At 40.2% G+C, this 18,442-nt stretch overlaps 1 protein-coding gene across 2 annotated transcripts in view; it reads left to right on the top strand.

Annotated features, from left to right (window-relative positions):
* The window catches only part of LOC119502914 (CCR4-NOT transcription complex subunit 3-like), a 49,220-nt gene that overhangs the window by 1,856 nt on the left and 28,922 nt on the right, over positions 1 to 18,442 (top strand). For both annotated transcript variants that reach the window (XM_037794198.1, XM_037794199.1), the window contains exons 2-5: positions 2,635 to 2,697; positions 13,258 to 13,325; positions 14,591 to 14,665; positions 16,340 to 16,429. In XM_037794198.1, the coding sequence (XP_037650126.1) occupies positions 2,673 to 2,697; positions 13,258 to 13,325; positions 14,591 to 14,665; positions 16,340 to 16,429 (258 nt within the window). In that variant the 5' untranslated portion in view covers positions 2,635 to 2,672. The remainder of the gene's footprint in view (positions 1 to 2,634; positions 2,698 to 13,257; positions 13,326 to 14,590; positions 14,666 to 16,339; positions 16,430 to 18,442) is intronic.

The raw sequence follows: 18,442 nt of genomic DNA, 5'->3' as shown, positions 1-18,442 counted from the left end.
AAAGTGTATGGGGGCCATTATAAAGTAGTTTGGGCCTATAGGTTTTATCTGGGTCAAATGTTTATAGTAAATAATAAATAATGCAATACAGTCCATTATCGCATATCGCAATGTTATCAATCACATTGACACCAGTATCACAAGAGGGTGGGTTATATATAAACAATTTTGTCTGTATTTATATATATATATATATATATTTTGGACATCTTTTAGCTTTATCCGACCGCAACAGTAGTGAGGTGACAGGAAATGGAGGACAAGAGAGGAGAGATAATGATAATAATAAAAATTCACTTTATTTATACAGCCACCTTTCATACTGTACAGGGGTTGTAGTTCCAAGTGCTTTACAACAAAGTGAAGAAACAAGAGCAAATAAAAACAGGCAAATTACACCAAGTGCAAATACTGCGTGATAAAACCAAGCGATCAAGTGAACAACAAAAAAAAGAGGCAAAAGATGACATGAAATCAAAAAGTTACAAAAGTCCCTTGTCGGATTCGAAGTGGAGACGTTGCAATTACCTGGTCAGCGTCTTAAACACCTGGTCCATCAGGACACCTTGATATAATCAAAATTAGTGCATAAGGTTAATAATGTTCTAAATATTTTTCTTACCAACAAATCTTACGGAAAGACCAAACTCAACAATTTAATTTAATCCCACTAGACCATACTATCTACCGATATTAGATTATCACATATACATCTGCATATTGGCATATTTTCAAGTCTTTGTCAGATGCACAACAATAACAGTCGTTGGCGATTCAATTCTTGTTCTCAGCCTCCCTCCAACAATTCTACTACAAAACCTATAAAAGAAAAACACATAGTGAAAATGAGAATCTAAGACATAAAACACAAAATAGTGTAGGAGTTAAAATATAGTTATTAAGTATTATATTTAGTTTGTGTTGCTGTAGCAAAAACTAATGCAGTCTAAAACAACTGCTGTGAAATAAATCCTACATTTGTGTTATTTATACTGGGAAGTGTTTCTAATTTTTAATCAACCTTCACTGATATAAATGGGTTGGACACAATTGTGGAAACCCTTCTCAGTATAACACATCACATTTCAACAGCACCACTACACAGGGCCGGTGTATTAGTCTACATTAGTTTTAGCAACTGATTGTATGCTCTCGATCTCACACTGACAGATTTTGGTAGAATTAAATACATGATAACAGTCAAACATGATATCCTTCATATGAAAAAAATGTAAGAGTAGAAATTCATTCATGTACAGAAAAAAAAAACACAGACAGCAAGTTAAAAACCATCATCAGGTGTGCTCCATGTTTTTATTTTAGGATTATTTGTCCCTCAGGTGAGTGTTTTAACACCATGCTGGAAAAAAACATGGAGGTGTTTGTCAAGAAATAAACTCTAAAACCACATCATCTATCAAAACATAACTGCTGCATCCAGGTATTTTTATTGTCCTTTGCCAAGGCAGTAATCTTTGATAGATTCCACACTGTGCAAGTTGCATTTCAGAAAATGTAGCTAAACAAACTATAACATAAAACTGCTGTTTGTCAATTGATAAATATCCTATATCCCCCAAACAGTAGTGTTTTTATTGGGAGATATGATTATAGTAGTAGTTGTAGTCTTCTGTACATATTTCCTTGTGGGTTTAACCTCCAGCAAGCAAGATAAAAAACAGAAATGAAACTTGCATACATACACTGGAACTCTGCTAAGGACATGTAGGCCTGCATGTAGGAGTAGATAGTTTTTATTGGTTGAATTTCTATATATTTTAAAAGAGACACTGATTAAATGTGAAGAGAGTCTTAAGTTTCCCTCCTTTTATTTATCAAGTACAGTCTTAAAAACCTGCAGACTCTAAAGCTGTGATGCCTCATGCTTGAAGCCCTCTTGCAAAGTACAGTATTTAAGGAAGCCATGGATCGTGCAATCAAAAGTATGTCCATAAAAAAGCACTGTTATCATACCTTTCCTACCTGTATTTCATTTCTTGGCCTAGTTTGTTGTTTGATGATATAACTTGTGCTAGTCAAATATATATCATGTTCAGATATTTCCTGCAGCCACACCAGAGTTTGAATGCAGAAAAAGGATTTATCAACAATTATTGTGAGGTTTTGGTTTTAATCCCTTCAAATCAGCTGTGGAAAATGCATATGATCACATCTTGGCACTCAGTGGGAATATGGCATACATGCAACAAGTTCAAACCTGTTCTCTGGTATTGTTGAAAAACATTTCAGGAAATGTAGATATCATCAGCTGATGTCACATTGCAACACTTGAAATGACTCCTGGAATACATTGAACCTCACAGATCAATGAAACAAGTATAAAAGTATCCATGGGAGGATGTTTCTTTTAGTTACAGTTGATTCCTGTGAGGACATTTCGGAGGATAAAGGTCGAGCTCAGTTGCAGAGCTGCACCTCTGTCATCAGGGATTCAGTGTGTTTCATAAAGACACTTCAGCAGGGCAGCTACTTAATAATTAGGAAGGAAATGGTCTCCATATTTCACTTGTTTGCACAACACTTGTTTATTAGCAGAAGTTTTTATTAATGTGCCATTTTAATGAAACCAATAAAAATATATAAATAAACATTTTTTGTCTCTGTTTTCTGCAGTGAAAGAAGGCATGAAGACATCATCCTAGTCATCAGCCATGGCCGATAAAAGGAAACTTCAAGGTGAGATTTCTGAGTGTGTGTCCCTGTTCAGACCTGACATTAACATGCGTCCTGAGTGATCCGAACACAAGTGGACAGCTCTAAGTACGTCTGTTCACACCTGGCATTAGAACGCGTCTCCACATGCGTACTGAGGGACAACTTGTGATTGGGTCTCACTTTCCCGCTATGTATGCAAATAAACTCGTAGTAAACAAATGGCTAATACGGCAGAAGTTGTGACGTAGTTTTACATTAGGGATGCACCGATATCACTTTTTTTCAGACCGAGTACAAGTACTTACATTTGAGTACTCAGTGTGCCCCAACCGTGTCTTGCCGCGGCCCACGTAAAAGGCGCCAGAGGTCTGTGACGTTGTCGGCAACCCACCCGACCCATCTTGAAACACGGACCAAGGAGTCTAACGCATGCGCGAGTCAGAGGGTGCAAGCAAAACCCCGTGGCGCAATGAAAGTGAGGGCCGGCTGACGTGGGATCCCGGCCCGTCTCGCCTGCACTGTCGGGGAGGTGGAGTGTGAGGACCCGAAAGATGGTGACGAGAGGTTAACGTCGCGCTGCTGTAAAGTGGTATCGGTGCCGTTTTGCGAGTACGAGTACATGAGTGCAGTATCGGACCCGATATCTGATACTGGCATCGGTGCATCCCTATTTTACATGAATGTCCGTAGTAATATCCTACGTATTATTGAATTCCGGTACATTTTATTAACATCAAAATATAAGGTTATTGTACCGGCGGTCCCCGAGGAACTCCGTGCCGCAGACACTGCTGCCTTATCCAGGAAACAGCGGGGTACAGAGCTTCAGAGAGCCGGGGATGAGAGAGAGTGGGTGGACGAGCGTCGGCTCCGTGCAAAGCACCGGAACAAAAACACCAACACATCTCCAACAGTATGATAATAATGCACTTTGCGTGCTTAGTCTGATAGTCTATAGATATGTAGCCTATAGATAAGATATATTTTAATAAAATACAGTTGTATCGACAGAATACAGTAGAGCACAGAAGCCGCTTCCATGCCGCGAGGTAGACGAGCTCTTGCGTCTGCCTGTCTTTTCACATCAGACCCACGGATCCCAGCGGGACCTCAGTTGAGTAGGCGGTCCTTAATGTGGCCCAGGACACATTCACTACACACTGCTAAAAGAATGTGGCCATATGTGGTCCAGACCACCTCTGAATGTGGTCTGAAAGATCTGATCTCAATGTGTCCTCAATGCGTCCTCAATGCGTCTTGAGTGCGTTCACACCTGTATTTAGAGCTGTCCACTTGTGATCCGATAAATGAGGCCGCATGTTAATACCAGGTCTGAACAGGGCCTGTGTGTCCAATCAAATACATGAGTTGATGCACATTAAAATTTGTTGTGGTCTGATCAGGTGCCAAGCCAGGTGGGTGCAGTTTACCACAAACACAGGGAGCGTCACAATCACATAAAGTTTGTATCTTCTTTTGCTGTGATCGGAAAGTCCCCTGATGGCATTTTTGTTGATAAACTCCACCCATCTGTCATGTTATTTATTGTTTATGTGGTGTGATCACACCTTCCCTTGCTTTGTCATGTGACCTGAAGTGGAGAAACTTTTAGTTTCACTCTGCTCGGTTGAACAAGAAGTAGGGCTTGTAAACAAAAGTCACATGAGCTCACAAGTAGCTTGTTTACCGAGTCGTGTAAGCTGTCATCCTGCCAGGTTAGAGGTTTTTGGCTGCAGATAGTCAGAAATAAATCTGGTTTTGGTTCCTGTAGCTTCAGCTCCAACATGATGGATTTACCTGAGCTCTTCGACACTTTTTTACCTTCTCAAATAAGATCACATGAAGAAAAAACTGAATAGGAGTATTGGTCTACAGTTGATTTTGACATGCACAGATTTCTAGTGTCAATATCTGTCTCTTTCTGCATCTATGTCAGGATGTTTCGCCTTAAAAACGTAGAATCGGGGTTGTTTTCTGCAGGTAGATTGGTTTACATTAAATCCCCGAACAAAACACACCCTAGTTAGTTTAGGAGTGGACAAAAACTTGCATTTTTGATGGGCTATAATAATTTCTCATCTGCTCAATCAGCTGAAGTAAAGGAGAAAAAGCTCCAGTTTAAATCAATGCATCCTTAAATACCATTTTGTTTTGTATGTTTTAGCCCTTTTACTACAAATTGCTGTGACCATTTGCACCCCATGCTACTTTTATCCATTGTTCTAAGCTTTCATTTGTTTCCAAAAAGTCTAAAACTGAACAGCCTGCATTTTGAATAATTTATTTTTAGTTAAGGAGCAAAAGCTTGCACACGCACACTGGTACGGTCCTTTAAAGCTGAACTTCATTGTATAAAGTTGCAGAAAAGAAACCAACTACGGCATTCAGTATCAATATATGCAAATTAAAATGTCTGATTTATGGTCTTTTCTCCATTAATCAACTAACTGTTTGGTTTATAAAACATGACCATCACAATAGCCCAGAACCCTAAGTGACTTCATCAAATGTCTTGTATTGTCCGACCAGCAGTCCAAAAGCAAATAATATTCTGTTAACTATAATGTAAGACCAAAGAAAGAAGCTAATGCTCATATTTGAGAACCTCGAACATCAAACATTTTGGTATTTTTCCTTGAAAAGGACTCAGAAATGTGCTGATTAATTTTCTGTCAATCGACTAACCGATAATAAAATGTACCGGAATTCAATAATACGTAGGATATTACTACGGACATTCATGTAAAATAGGGATGCACCGATGCCAGTATCAGATATCGGGTCTGATACTGCACTCATGTACTCATACTCGCAAAACGGCACCGATACCACTTTACAGCAGCGCGACGTTAACCTCTCGTCACCATCTTTCGGGTCCTCACACTCCACCTCCCCGACAGTGCAGGCGAGACGGGCCGGGATCCCACGTCAGCCGGTGCGCGCCGGCCCTCACTTTCATTGCGCCACGGGGTTTTGCTTGCACCCTCTGACTCGCGCATGCGTTTGACTCCTTGGTCCGTGTTTCAAGATGGGTCGGGTGGGTTGCCGACAACGTCACAGACCTCTGGCGCCTTTTACGTGTTTGTTAGTTAAGCAGGTAGCCAGTAGCACTGGGTTAGGGTAAACATGTCAACAAAAAACAAACACTGATTTTCTGGTTAATTTGATTTCATAAAGGTAGATTTTATTATACTCTTGATTAGGGATGCACCGATACTGTGCTCATGTACTCGTACTCGCAAAACGGCTCCGATATAACGGCACCAATACCACTTTACGGCAGCGTGACGTTAACCTCTCGTCACCGTCATTCGGGTCCTGTCCTTCTCTTTATACATCCATGGTCCTATCACACGCTCCACCTCCCCGACGGTGTGGGCGAGACAGGCCGGAGGTGTGCCCGACCCCGCGGGGCTGGGATCCCACCTCAGCCGGCGCGTGCCGGCCCTCACTTTCATTAGTGGAGTGGCTAACATCCATTTTTCAGTCAAATCGTGCAAATAGTGATACAAGCACCAAATTTGGCATGATGATTCCCGAGGGGTCACTTAGCAAATATAAACGATCGGCCACTTGAAAATCCAAGACGGCGGCCATTTTTCAAGATGGCCGCCAAATTGACCTGCCGTTAATGGTTTCTCTCATAGAAATTCATCTACTTGGTCAATTTGAGTGATCTTGGTGTCAAATTATGTGTTTTCTAGCATGCTGGATCTTATTTTGATAGTTTTAATAATTTTGAACTGCAATATGGCGGACATTTTTAAGATGGCTGTCAAATTTACTCGCAGAGAATGTTTTTCTTAAAGAAATGCATGTACTTGGTCAACTTGAATGATTGTGATGTAGAATTATATGTTTTCTGGTATGCTATCTAATTTTACAGCTTTAACATCCTCCGATACGTTTTTTTTTTCCTTTTGGCTGTCCGGTGAGTCTTTGCTTTGTGGTGTTTGCATGGCTCAATTGGCTTGTAGGCCTACTGTTGTAGATATCAATAGCTGCTGTTGCCATAGGTGTAGGGGCTTAGTGGTAGAGGTAGTACCTTTGTTTCAGAAGTCAGCCACATCCTCCAGGATGGACTACTGGCACTGGTCCTCACTACTTGCCCAACTCTCATCTATGGCTCCATGAAGTTACTAGTGCACGGCAATGACCACACCCCGGGACACCATGTTGGCTCACGGGCTGAACTAGGTGAGGGTAGCACACAGAGAGTATCTCTGTGATGGAGTATGTCTAGCTCTAAATGTCAAAGTGCATAGAGTCAACAAACCAGCCATCTTTATCCATGAGGTTCCAACCCAACTGCCAGAATTGGAAAAACAGCAAAGAACTGTAAAGGAGTGATTGTCGGGCACTACCAGGGCACACTGGTGACAATCGCTGCTGTGTAACTCAGAATGGGGTTTAACGTCAGCTAAGTAGGATTCAGCATTATACTTAGTGTCCAAAATGCTGCTTACTACCAACCCCTGATCAGTTTAAAGCAGCAAAACCTGAATCGACAGGATGTGCAAGCGCGGGAGAGCCGAGCCAAGGATAATGGGGTTTCAGTTATCCAGATAGTGTACAGATTGCGTAAAATAATGCATGAACCTAGCTGTATCCCATGCAAGCAAGTGCTCGTGATACAGGGTGGTAAAAGGATAAACCTTCGACCCTAAACATTACAATGGCTTTAAACCAAAAATCAACTGAAAAATAGTTGGCACACTGACTGGGCCAAGTGTTGCCTTTGTCAAATGGACAAGAATGAGGGCCTTACTTCTCCACATATAAATCCCAACAAAAGAGTAGGTGATGGGTACAGCCTCTCGGCGAGGAAAATTCCCAGATTCCATGCAGTCAGTCAGCTACCAGTCAAGCGTGACCCAGCAAGACTAGACGACGGTAGTGGGTTAGAGGAAACCTTGATGAAAAATAACACCAAGTTACAAAGAGCTGAAAAGAGATCAACCCCTTCAACTGTTACAGATGAGAACAGCTGCTACAAAATACCACGGAGGGTCAGAGATACTCTATCCCCCAAATGCTTTCTGTGCGAGGAAGAAGGGGGCAACTTAAGATAAGCAATGACCATGAAACTGAATGAAAGACTAAATGAATGTGCAAAAACCTTCAGTGATGGAAAGCTCCTTCCCAATCTGAGTGCTGGAGATGTCAGCCTGCTTGCTTGGCTGCTCTGTACAAACGAGAACGAGCCTATCTGAATGCCCAACAGCTGCAGAAGAAAGAAGAGCTGGCCCAGAAGAAGGAAGCAAATATGGAGAAGCAGTCCACCTGGCAAAGACTGCTCAGATGATACGTCGTGACATGTTTCAGCATAAATCAGAATTCAACAGCACGTCTCATGATGGGTACCTTGAAGATACCGTCCCACCATCACTGCTTCAGTTTGTATGTATGATTGAACATGGGGCTGATATCAAGTCACAACTCCAAAATGGCGCATCAAAATCTGACCTTGCAACTGTTACAGTAGAGCTGTTTTGCCAAATACAGGGAAGGATCGCAGGTCCACAGGCAATCCAAGGACAGTAAGACACCTTTTGCTATGTATGTTGGCCTGTCCGTGTTTTCCAAGACCAGAAAGAGGCAACTGATAGATATGTTGGTGTGGGAACCTCATGGATAAAGATGGCTGGTTCGTTGACTCTATGCACTTTGAAATTTGGAGCTAGAAATACTCCATCACACAGAGACTCTCTGTGTTTTACCCTCACCTAGTTCAGCCCATGAGCCAACATGGTGTCCCGAGGTGTGGTCATTGCCGTGCACTAGCAACTTCATGGAGCCATAGGTGAGAGTTGGGCAAGTAGTGTGAACCAGTGCGAGTAGTCCGTCCTGGAGGATGTGGCTGACTTCTGAAACAAAGGTGCTACCTCTACCACTAAGCCCCTACACCTATGGCAACAGCAGCTATTGATATCTACAACAGTAGGCCTACAAGCCAATTGACCCTTGCAAACACCACAAAGCAAAGACTCACCGGACAGCCAAAAGTTAAAAAAAAAAACGTATTGGAGGATGTTAAAGCTGTAAAAATTATTAGATTAGATAGCATACCAGAAAACATATAATTCTACATCACAATCATTCAAGTTCACCAAGTACATGCATTTTTTTAAGAAAAACATTCTCCGCGACTACATTTGACAGCCATCTTGAAAAATGGCCGCCATATTGAAGTTAAAAATGATTTAACTATCAAAATAAGATCCAGCATGCTAGAAAACACATAATTTGACACCAAGATCACTCAAATTGACCAAGTAGATGAATTTCTATGAGAGAAACCATTAACGGCAGGTCAATTTGGCGGCCATCTTGAAAAATGGCCGCCGTCTTGGATTTTCAAGTGGCCGATCGTTTATATTTGCTAAGTGACCCCTCGGGAATCATCATGCCAAATTTGGTGCTTATATCACTATTTGCACGATTTTTCCACTATCCGCTCCACTACATTGCGCCACGGGGTTTTGCTTGCAACCTCTGACTCGCGAGTGTGTTACACTCATTGGTCCGTGTTTCAAGACGGGTCGGGTGGGTTGCAGACATCGCCGCAGACCCCTGGCGCCTTTTACCTGGGCCGAGCCCCGCCCTGGGGGCATGACGCGGTTGGGGCGCATTAAGGAAGCACCTTCGCCCCGAGCCTGTCGCGGCGCACCGCCTCGTATGCAGGACTCCCCAGCCTGTCGTGTGTCGCTCACACCCTCCAGCTGGCTGTTACCAAGGGTCTTTTGGCACAGAGAAGTACTCGTATCGGTACTCGGTACTCGGTATCGGCGAGTACCCAAATGTAAGTACTTGTGCTCGTACTCGGTCTGAAAAAAAGTGGTATCGGTGCATCCCTACTCTTGATACTGTATTGAGATAGCTATTGCTTTAATATCTCTAGGGTGTATCGGGTCATGGTGGGCAATGATGCAACCTAGGGATGCATCAATTGTGAAATTCTGGGCCGATACTGATTTTTGTTGTTATTTATTCCCACTTTTGGGACAGGGAAACAAAGAAATCTTCATTTAAAAAAAAAAAAAAAAATGTAGCTGTTTTAAAGTCAATCTTACAAATGTATGTAACAACCTTTAATATAACATGAAGAAAGGCTCCTTTTTAAAAAAAAATTACTTCTGCAAACCACTGAGGACTGCTATATTAATTCTTACGATTGTGGTATCAATGTGATGAGTACCTTGATTTGTCAGGTGGAACAAACAAAAATCCATGAAGCATCCGGTTTTTATTGATTCTCCAGAAAATGTAGCATGATTTCATATTATGGCTGTCAAAGTTAACGCGTTAACGCAAATTCCTTTAGGCGCCACTAATTTCTTTAACGCAATAATGCAACTTGTGATTTTTAGGTTGTAGCGGGCTCAGTTTTAAAGCTAGAGTGATCATATGAAACTAGAAAAACCTGATGAATCCATTGGTACCAACCATGTCATACTAGCTTGTCGCGAAGGAGCCTAAATAATGTTCCAAACTTATGCTAAATTGTGGCGATGAAAAACCGGCATGGCCATGTTAGGATTTGAGCATATTGTTTTTGCTAAATGCAGTACCTGTGAGGGTTTCTGGACCATATTTGTCATTGTTTTGTGTTGTTAATATATTTCCAATAATAAATATATACATATATTTGCATAAAGCAGCATATTTACCCACTCCCGTGTTGATAAGAGTATTAAATACTTCACAAATCTCCCTTTAAGGTACATTTTGAACAGATAAAAAATGTGCAATTACATATTTTAATCGATCAACAGCCCTATATGATATACTGTATATCAATATTACAGGATTCAATGAGAATTGTTTTATCTATATCAACCACCCTTATTCAAATGTTTCTGTTTGTTTTCTCCTCCTGTTTTGGTGAATGTGACACTGTCTCTTTGTGAACAGGGTGACATTGCGTCCCCGCGTGTTGGCAGACATCTGTGCTAAAGTCTGCTCATGATGCTGGCACACTTTCACACACTTTCACAGACACCACCAGAGCAGGTTTCAGACTTCAGACAGACTCATTTTGTTTCTACTGAGAACAGTCAGGATCAGAGTCCTCTGCTGCTCTTCTCTGTTTCTCAGAGCTTTTTATTTTAAAACATTTAAACAGTATGACCGTAGCAGTGAAGCTGATGTCGACTGATGTCTGGGACAGTTCACAGGACTCCGATGATAATGCACCCAAAGCACCACATTCGCCACAACAAGCTTTGGAACCCGACCCAGACCTTTGTGTAAACACCGAAAACCTCGAGGCTCCGCTGTCCCACAGAAATGCTCCTTTACTTTGATATTTTTTTTCAACTGCCGTTTGTCACCGCAGGCTGAAAAACCCACTTTTCTGACAGGATTGAGGTTTCTCTGCCAGCATCACTCATCCCTTCACGTGAGCTCCTGTGACTTCTCCAACTGAACGGCTGTCATATTAAAAACAAAACATCTATCTCCCCTAAATTCTCCTCATGAAGAAGATATCAAGCACAAGCACCAACGAAGCTCTGTCAAATAGTAATGTATTATTACAGAGGAGGTAGACTTTCATCTAAAAATAACTCACCCGCAGTAGAATCTTAACATCAAGGCTGTTTAAGGTTAAATCTAGAGTTAGTTCACACAACTTAATCTGTTCTTGACTACAGCGTCTGCAGCATCTTTCCTCATCACTCCTCCTTCCTCCATTAGCAACCGCACAATTGATCAATTAACAATCAACAACATTAATATAATAGAAGCAGTATTGAGAGGCGACATCTATTGTTTTTAGTGTCTTGAAACAGGAACTTATTTGGACTTTTAGGGCCCTTTTCACAAGACAAAATTGAGTCAGTTTTAATAGAAATCTGAGGCCTGTACTACGAAGCGAGTTCAACATACCCAGGGTATCTTCTCGTTATCTGGTTTAACTAACCCTAACAACTGAGATCACGCTAAGCGGTCCTACGAAGGTGGTTATCAACTCGGTAAATCCACCCAGGTTTTCTCCATCTGGCTGTGAGCGCGTTCACATGAATGGGGAGGTGTTTGCAGCATCTGACCAATCACAGACATGGACAAGTCTACAGACAGGCAGACAGACAGGCAGAGTGGCACATTTTTACAAAGGAAGAAACTATATTAGACAAATAAAAAGAAGTTAAACACTTAATCCAGACTAAAAGTAACACAGTTGAAGCTGCCAAATGCAGAAAATGCCAAATTTGTTGCTTTCCTGACACCACTGATAATGTTCTACTGTATTTGTGATTTAAATATCTTGTGACGTATCGGTCGGCTCTACTAAGTGCATCTGTCTCCTTTTCATCAGCTTTTCTTTTGAACTTCCTACCGTTTCATACGCAGTTGTTGACGAAGACAAACTGACAATTGTGTGCAAACTGCGACCGATTCAACGAAACAAATTATCGTTATGCTGCCTTCATGGTGCTGTTGGAAAGAACAGAGTTATGAGCTCAGAGAACACGGGAGACAAAATCTCCTGTGATGAAAAAGTTTAGGAGGTGTGATGCTTTTATTTTCCTCCATCAAATCTGCAACAAATTTTTGATGACAATTTCTGATTTTACTGGTCAGACTGCAGTCACGGGACCGTGAGTCCAGTTTGGCTCTCTGTCCCTTTCAGACATACAGTCTATCCCTGAAATATTCAGGAACATTTCCTGCATGGGGTCACGATATTCTGGGAAATCTGTACCGCCAATTGCGCCCTCTCAAAGTAGTGCTATGATGTTGGACGTTACAGGGACTGTGATAAATGCAAGAGCATCCCACTGTTCTGATGGTATAAAAATATAAACCTTTTTACCCTTTACTATTTTATGCATATGGTGGTGTGTTCTTTATACTATGACATTTTTCCTAGAATTAGATAAAAAAAAAAAAATGTAATCGTAACCCCTGTACCGTGATACGTATCGTATCGCCAGATTCTAGCCGATACACAGCCCTAATTCCTGAATGTAGTGCATGAGTGGATAGTGAAAATATCTATCGTTGCCTGAAAGGTTATCCCAGAAATTTACAGGGAACTATGTGTGCAAGAGGCTTCTAATGCAGTACAGTTTAACAGCACTACACACTGCATCCTCCAAAATCTAATCAACACCTCTCTGAAACAGTTTCAACACAAACTGAACATTGTAACCTTCATAAAGGGGTTTATTTCAGGACTGTTGTATTAGACTGCATTACTTTTTGCTATAAACTGGCAGCTGAGTGAGCACGGGATATACAGTATGTTTGTGTGTTACCTTACAAGCATAATGTACCTTTTAGGACATGCATATTTCATGAGATGTCAAACACAATTTGTAAATGCGCCGCTGTTTCATGGAGTGTTTGTTGTTTTTGTGTGTGTGATCTAAAATGGGAGCAGTCCAGCGGCCTGTTTGAAGGTTTTACCTAGACTACTTTACTTTGAACTCTTTGGTTTTTACTCCAGATAATCAGTTAAATCTGCTTCTTGGAAACTGTCCCTGGGTGTGTTGATGTTCATATTCACTTTCACATGATCAGTATCACTGCCTCCGTTATCTAATCTGTTATTCTGCTCGTCTCTTCTCCTCGCAGGTGAAATAGATCGATGTCTGAAAAAAGTAGCGGAAGGAGTGGAACAGTTTGAAGACATATGGCAAAAGGTGAGGAAGCATCGTCATCCAGACTTATAATCGATTCATAGATTATTGTTTCCATTAATGGTTTAGATTGTAAGAAAATAGTCCCTTCGCTATTTCCCAGAGCCCTTTTTAGTCTGATCCACATTACAAAACGTAAAAAACATTCAATTCACAATGTTTTTAAAACAGATTACTTTAGGGGAAGCTGGAACCAGATCTGTTAAATGTCAGAAAATGGTGCCACATCTCCCAAAAAGTCCAAGCTGACATCTTCAAATGTCTTGAAGATATTCAGTTAACAATTGGAGAAGAAAACCAACAAACATCCACATTTGAAAAGCTGTAACCAGAGAATTGTGACATAAAAAAACTCATTACTTTTCTGCCAATTAACTGATTTGTTTCAGCCATAATTATCATTATTTGTTTTATAATTGGGGAATAAATACTGACAAAACTCTGGTGAATTTGGTCTGTGCTGTGGATGGTACATTTATTTAGACGGAGATTTAGAGGAGTGAAGGACGTCTGTGAGAAGGAAATGTTTTTGTGTTTTTTAAAAAAAATATCCAGTGCTTTCAGATTGTACAGTTTATTTTGCTGCGTTACTTTAATTTATTTCCTCACCTGCCTCTGAGTTTAATTTCTCTAGCTGTTGTTAGCTGGGACGAAGGCTTCAGTTAAAAAAAGAAATCCTCCCATCGCCACAACAGAAAGAATACTCATGATACTGATAATAAACTGAGCTGTTATTAAAACGGAGCTAAAAGCAGCACAGAGGCCCAGAGTGTAGATTTGTTCCGCTAATAAAGAGGCACAACGTTGTCAGTGTTTTAGTTACCAAACATCCCAGTTGCCCTTTTTCCTTCATTATATCCTGTATTTATTATTGTGCTGCAGAACTTTATGCTGATCACTACAAGTCTGTTTGACTCCGAGAGGCTTGTCTTACCCTACAAATGTTCATGTTCTTAACAGCTTATTTTATAATCTATTTTGTCTCGTGTTTATCTTTTATTCTTAATTAATTGCATTTCTTTTGCTGCTGCAACAAAACTTAATTTCTCCACAGAGATCAGTAGAGTTGTCTTGAAATTAATTGATAGCACAAAGCTAAAACACATTTTAATTTTGAAATTATGAGCAAATCTTACATTGACAGTCTGGCAAAACTTGTCACAGACTGCATTATCAATATTTACAGAATACATGTATAAGACAAGGGCATGTACTGTATTGTTTTTGGACCACAACTTGTTAAACCTCTTGTTTCTTTTCCTCCACAGCTTCACAATGCAGCTAACGCAAACCAGAAGGAGAAATATGAAGCAGACCTCAAAAAAGAGATTAAAAAGCTACAGGTAAATACAGACGGTGCACACACATCTTAATAAAATACTTAAAGATCCGGTGTGTAACATTTCGGGGGGATTTATTGGCAGAAATGGAATTTCAATATTCGTAACTATGTTTTCAATAGTGTATAATCACCTGATCATATTTTCGTTAGCTTAGAATGAGCCGTTTAGAGAGCGGGTCCTCTTCGCAGAGTCCGCCATACTGCTCCGCTATGTTTCTACAGTAGCCCAGAACGGACAAACCAAACACTGGTTTAGAGAGAGCCTTTCACTTTTTTTACTTAGCCTGAAGTAGTTCTCCGACACGCATGTGAAACTGCGGTGACGTGAGGTGCAGAGTGTAAATTAGGGATGAGTTATGATTTTAGATTTTTCGAATAGTCGTTATTTATAGTGCGTGCGTGCGTATGCTGCTTCCACAAACCCCTTGCTCCCTCTGAAGGAGGGAGGAGAGTTGGGTACCCGGAGGCGCACGGCAGACAACCAGGTTGAGGCCGCTGCGCTCATGGTTTAAGGTTCCCCCGTGTCTGTCTGTAAATCTGCAACCACACCATTAGATGCAACCAAATCCTACACTGTCCCTTTAAGTTAATTACTAAACAGATGCCGATTATTGACTAATTGGTTAATCATTCAACTGTTTTCAGATCTAGATTACATTTACACCTAGCTGAGATCCGTGAGACCAGCTCCAGTCTGCAATGCGCTCTGTATGAATTTACACTGGGATTATTCATGTTTTTCGTCAGATATCCAGATTAGGACTGTACCAAATGTCTTCTTTTTTCTCATTCAAAGCTTATATTGAGGTTTTCAAATGAAGCCTCTAATGTGTGCCATCATATTTGTTGATGTCATCACCCTGTGTTGTTATTGTGGCTGTATAAATGTAACATGTGGGGCTGTTAGATTGCTGCTAGACCGCCACATGAATACAGGTGCCTCCTCTGTGTGCGGCAAGTGGGAGGAGTGGGAATGATTATATCTATCTTTTTTTCAATACATTTTGACTTTTGGACGCACACAAGTTGGAAACAATCCTACGCAGCCACCACTCTGGAATCTAATTCTACAAATAATAATACTAGTGTAGCCTGATCTTTACCTGCAACTGTGCAAAAATAAAAGTCTGCGCAGCATTGAATGATGATTTCAATGTTATCAATGAAGCTTTGGACTATTCGGTACAGCCCTAATCCTCATACAGATATTATGTGTTAATAACAGGGGTTTATAATAAGGGGTCTAATTTCTAGCCAATCAGCAAGTGAAACAGAAACAGCCAGAGTTGGCTGGTTGAGGTCTGATGAGTTTCCAGTTTGGGGCTCTGACATTGGATGAAAGGACATTGATTGTTTGCTGATCTGATATTGTTTAACCTGCCCACACATAGAGGTGTGTGTATGTGTGTATGTGTGTTGTGTGGTATTAAATATCATGCTGGTCAGCCAGAGGAAGTGTGTGTGCTTCATCTCAGTGTTACCATGAGGACCAAACTCCCAAGCGAAGCCCGTTTGCTGCATGTAGACACCAAGTTCACCATCCATGACTGTTGAGGACGAGTCTCTGCACGCATTCACTGATGTATCTGCATCTCTCTCTCTCTCCCTCCCCCGCTCTCTATATTTTCTTCTTCTTCTTCCTCTTCTTCTTCTTCTTCTTCTTCTGGTCCCCCAGCGTCTTCGAGACCAGATCAAGACGTGGGTTGCATCCAACGAGATCAAAGATAAAAGGCAGCTAGTAGAGAACCGCAAACTCATAGAAACGGTGAGTAAGAACTCGTCATTGTTCATTACAGCCCTCCCTCCCTTCCAGGACCTCCGTTGACTCTGGAGGACTGTGTTTGTTCTGAGCTCTGGAAAGTCTAGAAAAGTCTAAAAGATGTATTTGACAAACTCCAGGTCTTATAAATGATGATGAATGAGTTATTTCATATGTAGGGCAATGACATAGCTCTGTCACATCAGATTATAGATTACCAGTTTACCAAAATGTATCGGCCAACATTACTTACTCACTTACTAACTTCTATACTGGTGTTTTACATGTGTTGACGTTTGTCATTTATGTTCCTGAAACATTTGTTTTTGTGTAACATAACACAAACAAAAAATATCTTATTTTTGCAGTTTTTAAAGTTCAGTCTTGACCTTAAAAAATGATGTTTGTGGTATGACAGTTTTTGGAGTTTTTAACTAAATAACTGCGATTTTTTTTCTCAACCCTTTCTATTAGGGTCTAAGAGTTGATGTCATTTTTTTTTTACAGAGTAGCAAACACTAGAACAGAAAAATGATTTGATTATTTGAGAAACCAAATTGCATACATATGTAATACCTAGATAAATGAATAATACTGTATGTCAGCAGATATTTTTAGTTACCTTTATTGTCAACAATGTGGAAAACTGTCTCTGAATTCACCACATGGCATTAAAAACACCACAAGACAATTAATAATGAAGACGGACATAGAGACATAGCACTTTTAAAAAATATAAACACAGTTTAAAAAATAATTATAATTCTCAACATAATTTAGTGTTATCAGTTTGTGTGAAATTCAGCTTTGAATATCAAACACACACCCTCTGGAGAGTTTAATAGCAGCTGTAAAAAAAAAAGTCAGTTTTGTTCGTCATGGAGGAAAATGACTGCAATCAACATTCATTCAATCAGTCAAAAGTAGAAAGTTTTCACAGCTGAAATATACTAAAACATCCATAGAAACTTGTCAAACTACTCCTACAACATAATACACTTAACCAGGATGCTCCAGATAGTCGTATCCCCCCCGTATATTTATATGTGCAGCTTTCAAGTAACACTATTGTCCTCCTCGGAGCTCAAATGAAAGCTGTGGAAGCTTCATTCTAATCTCAAACTCATCAATAACGTAGACAAATCTTTCATATTGTGTGTTTTAAAATGGGATAGACTGTAAATGATTGTACTGTAAATGCTACAGGAACAGCTAGGGCTTACCCGAACCGTTGCCATGGTAATCAACCTCAAAATCAGTATTCGAATGCTTCGTTTCTGTTTTTTATATATATATAAGTATGTAATAAGTATAGTATAAATCCCCAAATATCCCATGAAATAAGGAATAATCCCACAACACTATTCATTATTCATATTTAACATGAATTATTATTAGTTATTCTCAGACGGATATCACTGTTTTTTTATGCGTAAAGGTGCGTGTGTGTGTACAGTAGTTCGGCAGCTGTATTGTCCTGAAGCTTCGAATCCCAAAAAATGGTATTCAGGACAGTCCTAGTAACAGCATATCGGACATAATGAAATGATCAGGTTTTTTGCCACGTAGGTTTTTACGTACAAGGAATTTGCTTTGGTGTTTTATTGCATAACATAAACACAGTAAGAGAAAATTAAGTTAAAAATAAAAGTGAGTTAAGAAAAAAAAGAAACATAAATATAGAATAGAAGAAAAATACAATAATAATACAAAAAATACTATCAGAAATATGTACAATATATCCAAATTAAAATGAAAAGCTGTGTAGAAGAAAATTACAATGGAAATATAAAACTACTATAATATACAGTATGTACAATATCTGAATTCAAATGAAAGAGCTGTGCCGTTTGTAGCAGTGGCAGTTTTGTGTAGATATGTGACGAAGTGTGAAGTATAAAAAGACAATGTTGTGTACAGAGATGAAGTCCCAAAGACTTTGAAGACGTCAATGTAACGTGCAATAGTGTCTAATGGGGGGGTAAGAGTCCATGTCTGTGATGAATCCCTGCTGGTTTT

The sequence above is a fragment of the Sebastes umbrosus genome, chromosome 15 (assembly GCF_015220745.1).
Source record: "Sebastes umbrosus isolate fSebUmb1 chromosome 15, fSebUmb1.pri, whole genome shotgun sequence".
Classification (NCBI taxonomy): Eukaryota; Metazoa; Chordata; class Actinopteri; order Perciformes; family Sebastidae; genus Sebastes; species Sebastes umbrosus.
Note: the sequence above shows the minus strand (reverse complement) of the source record. Positions and strands in the feature narration are given on the sequence as shown.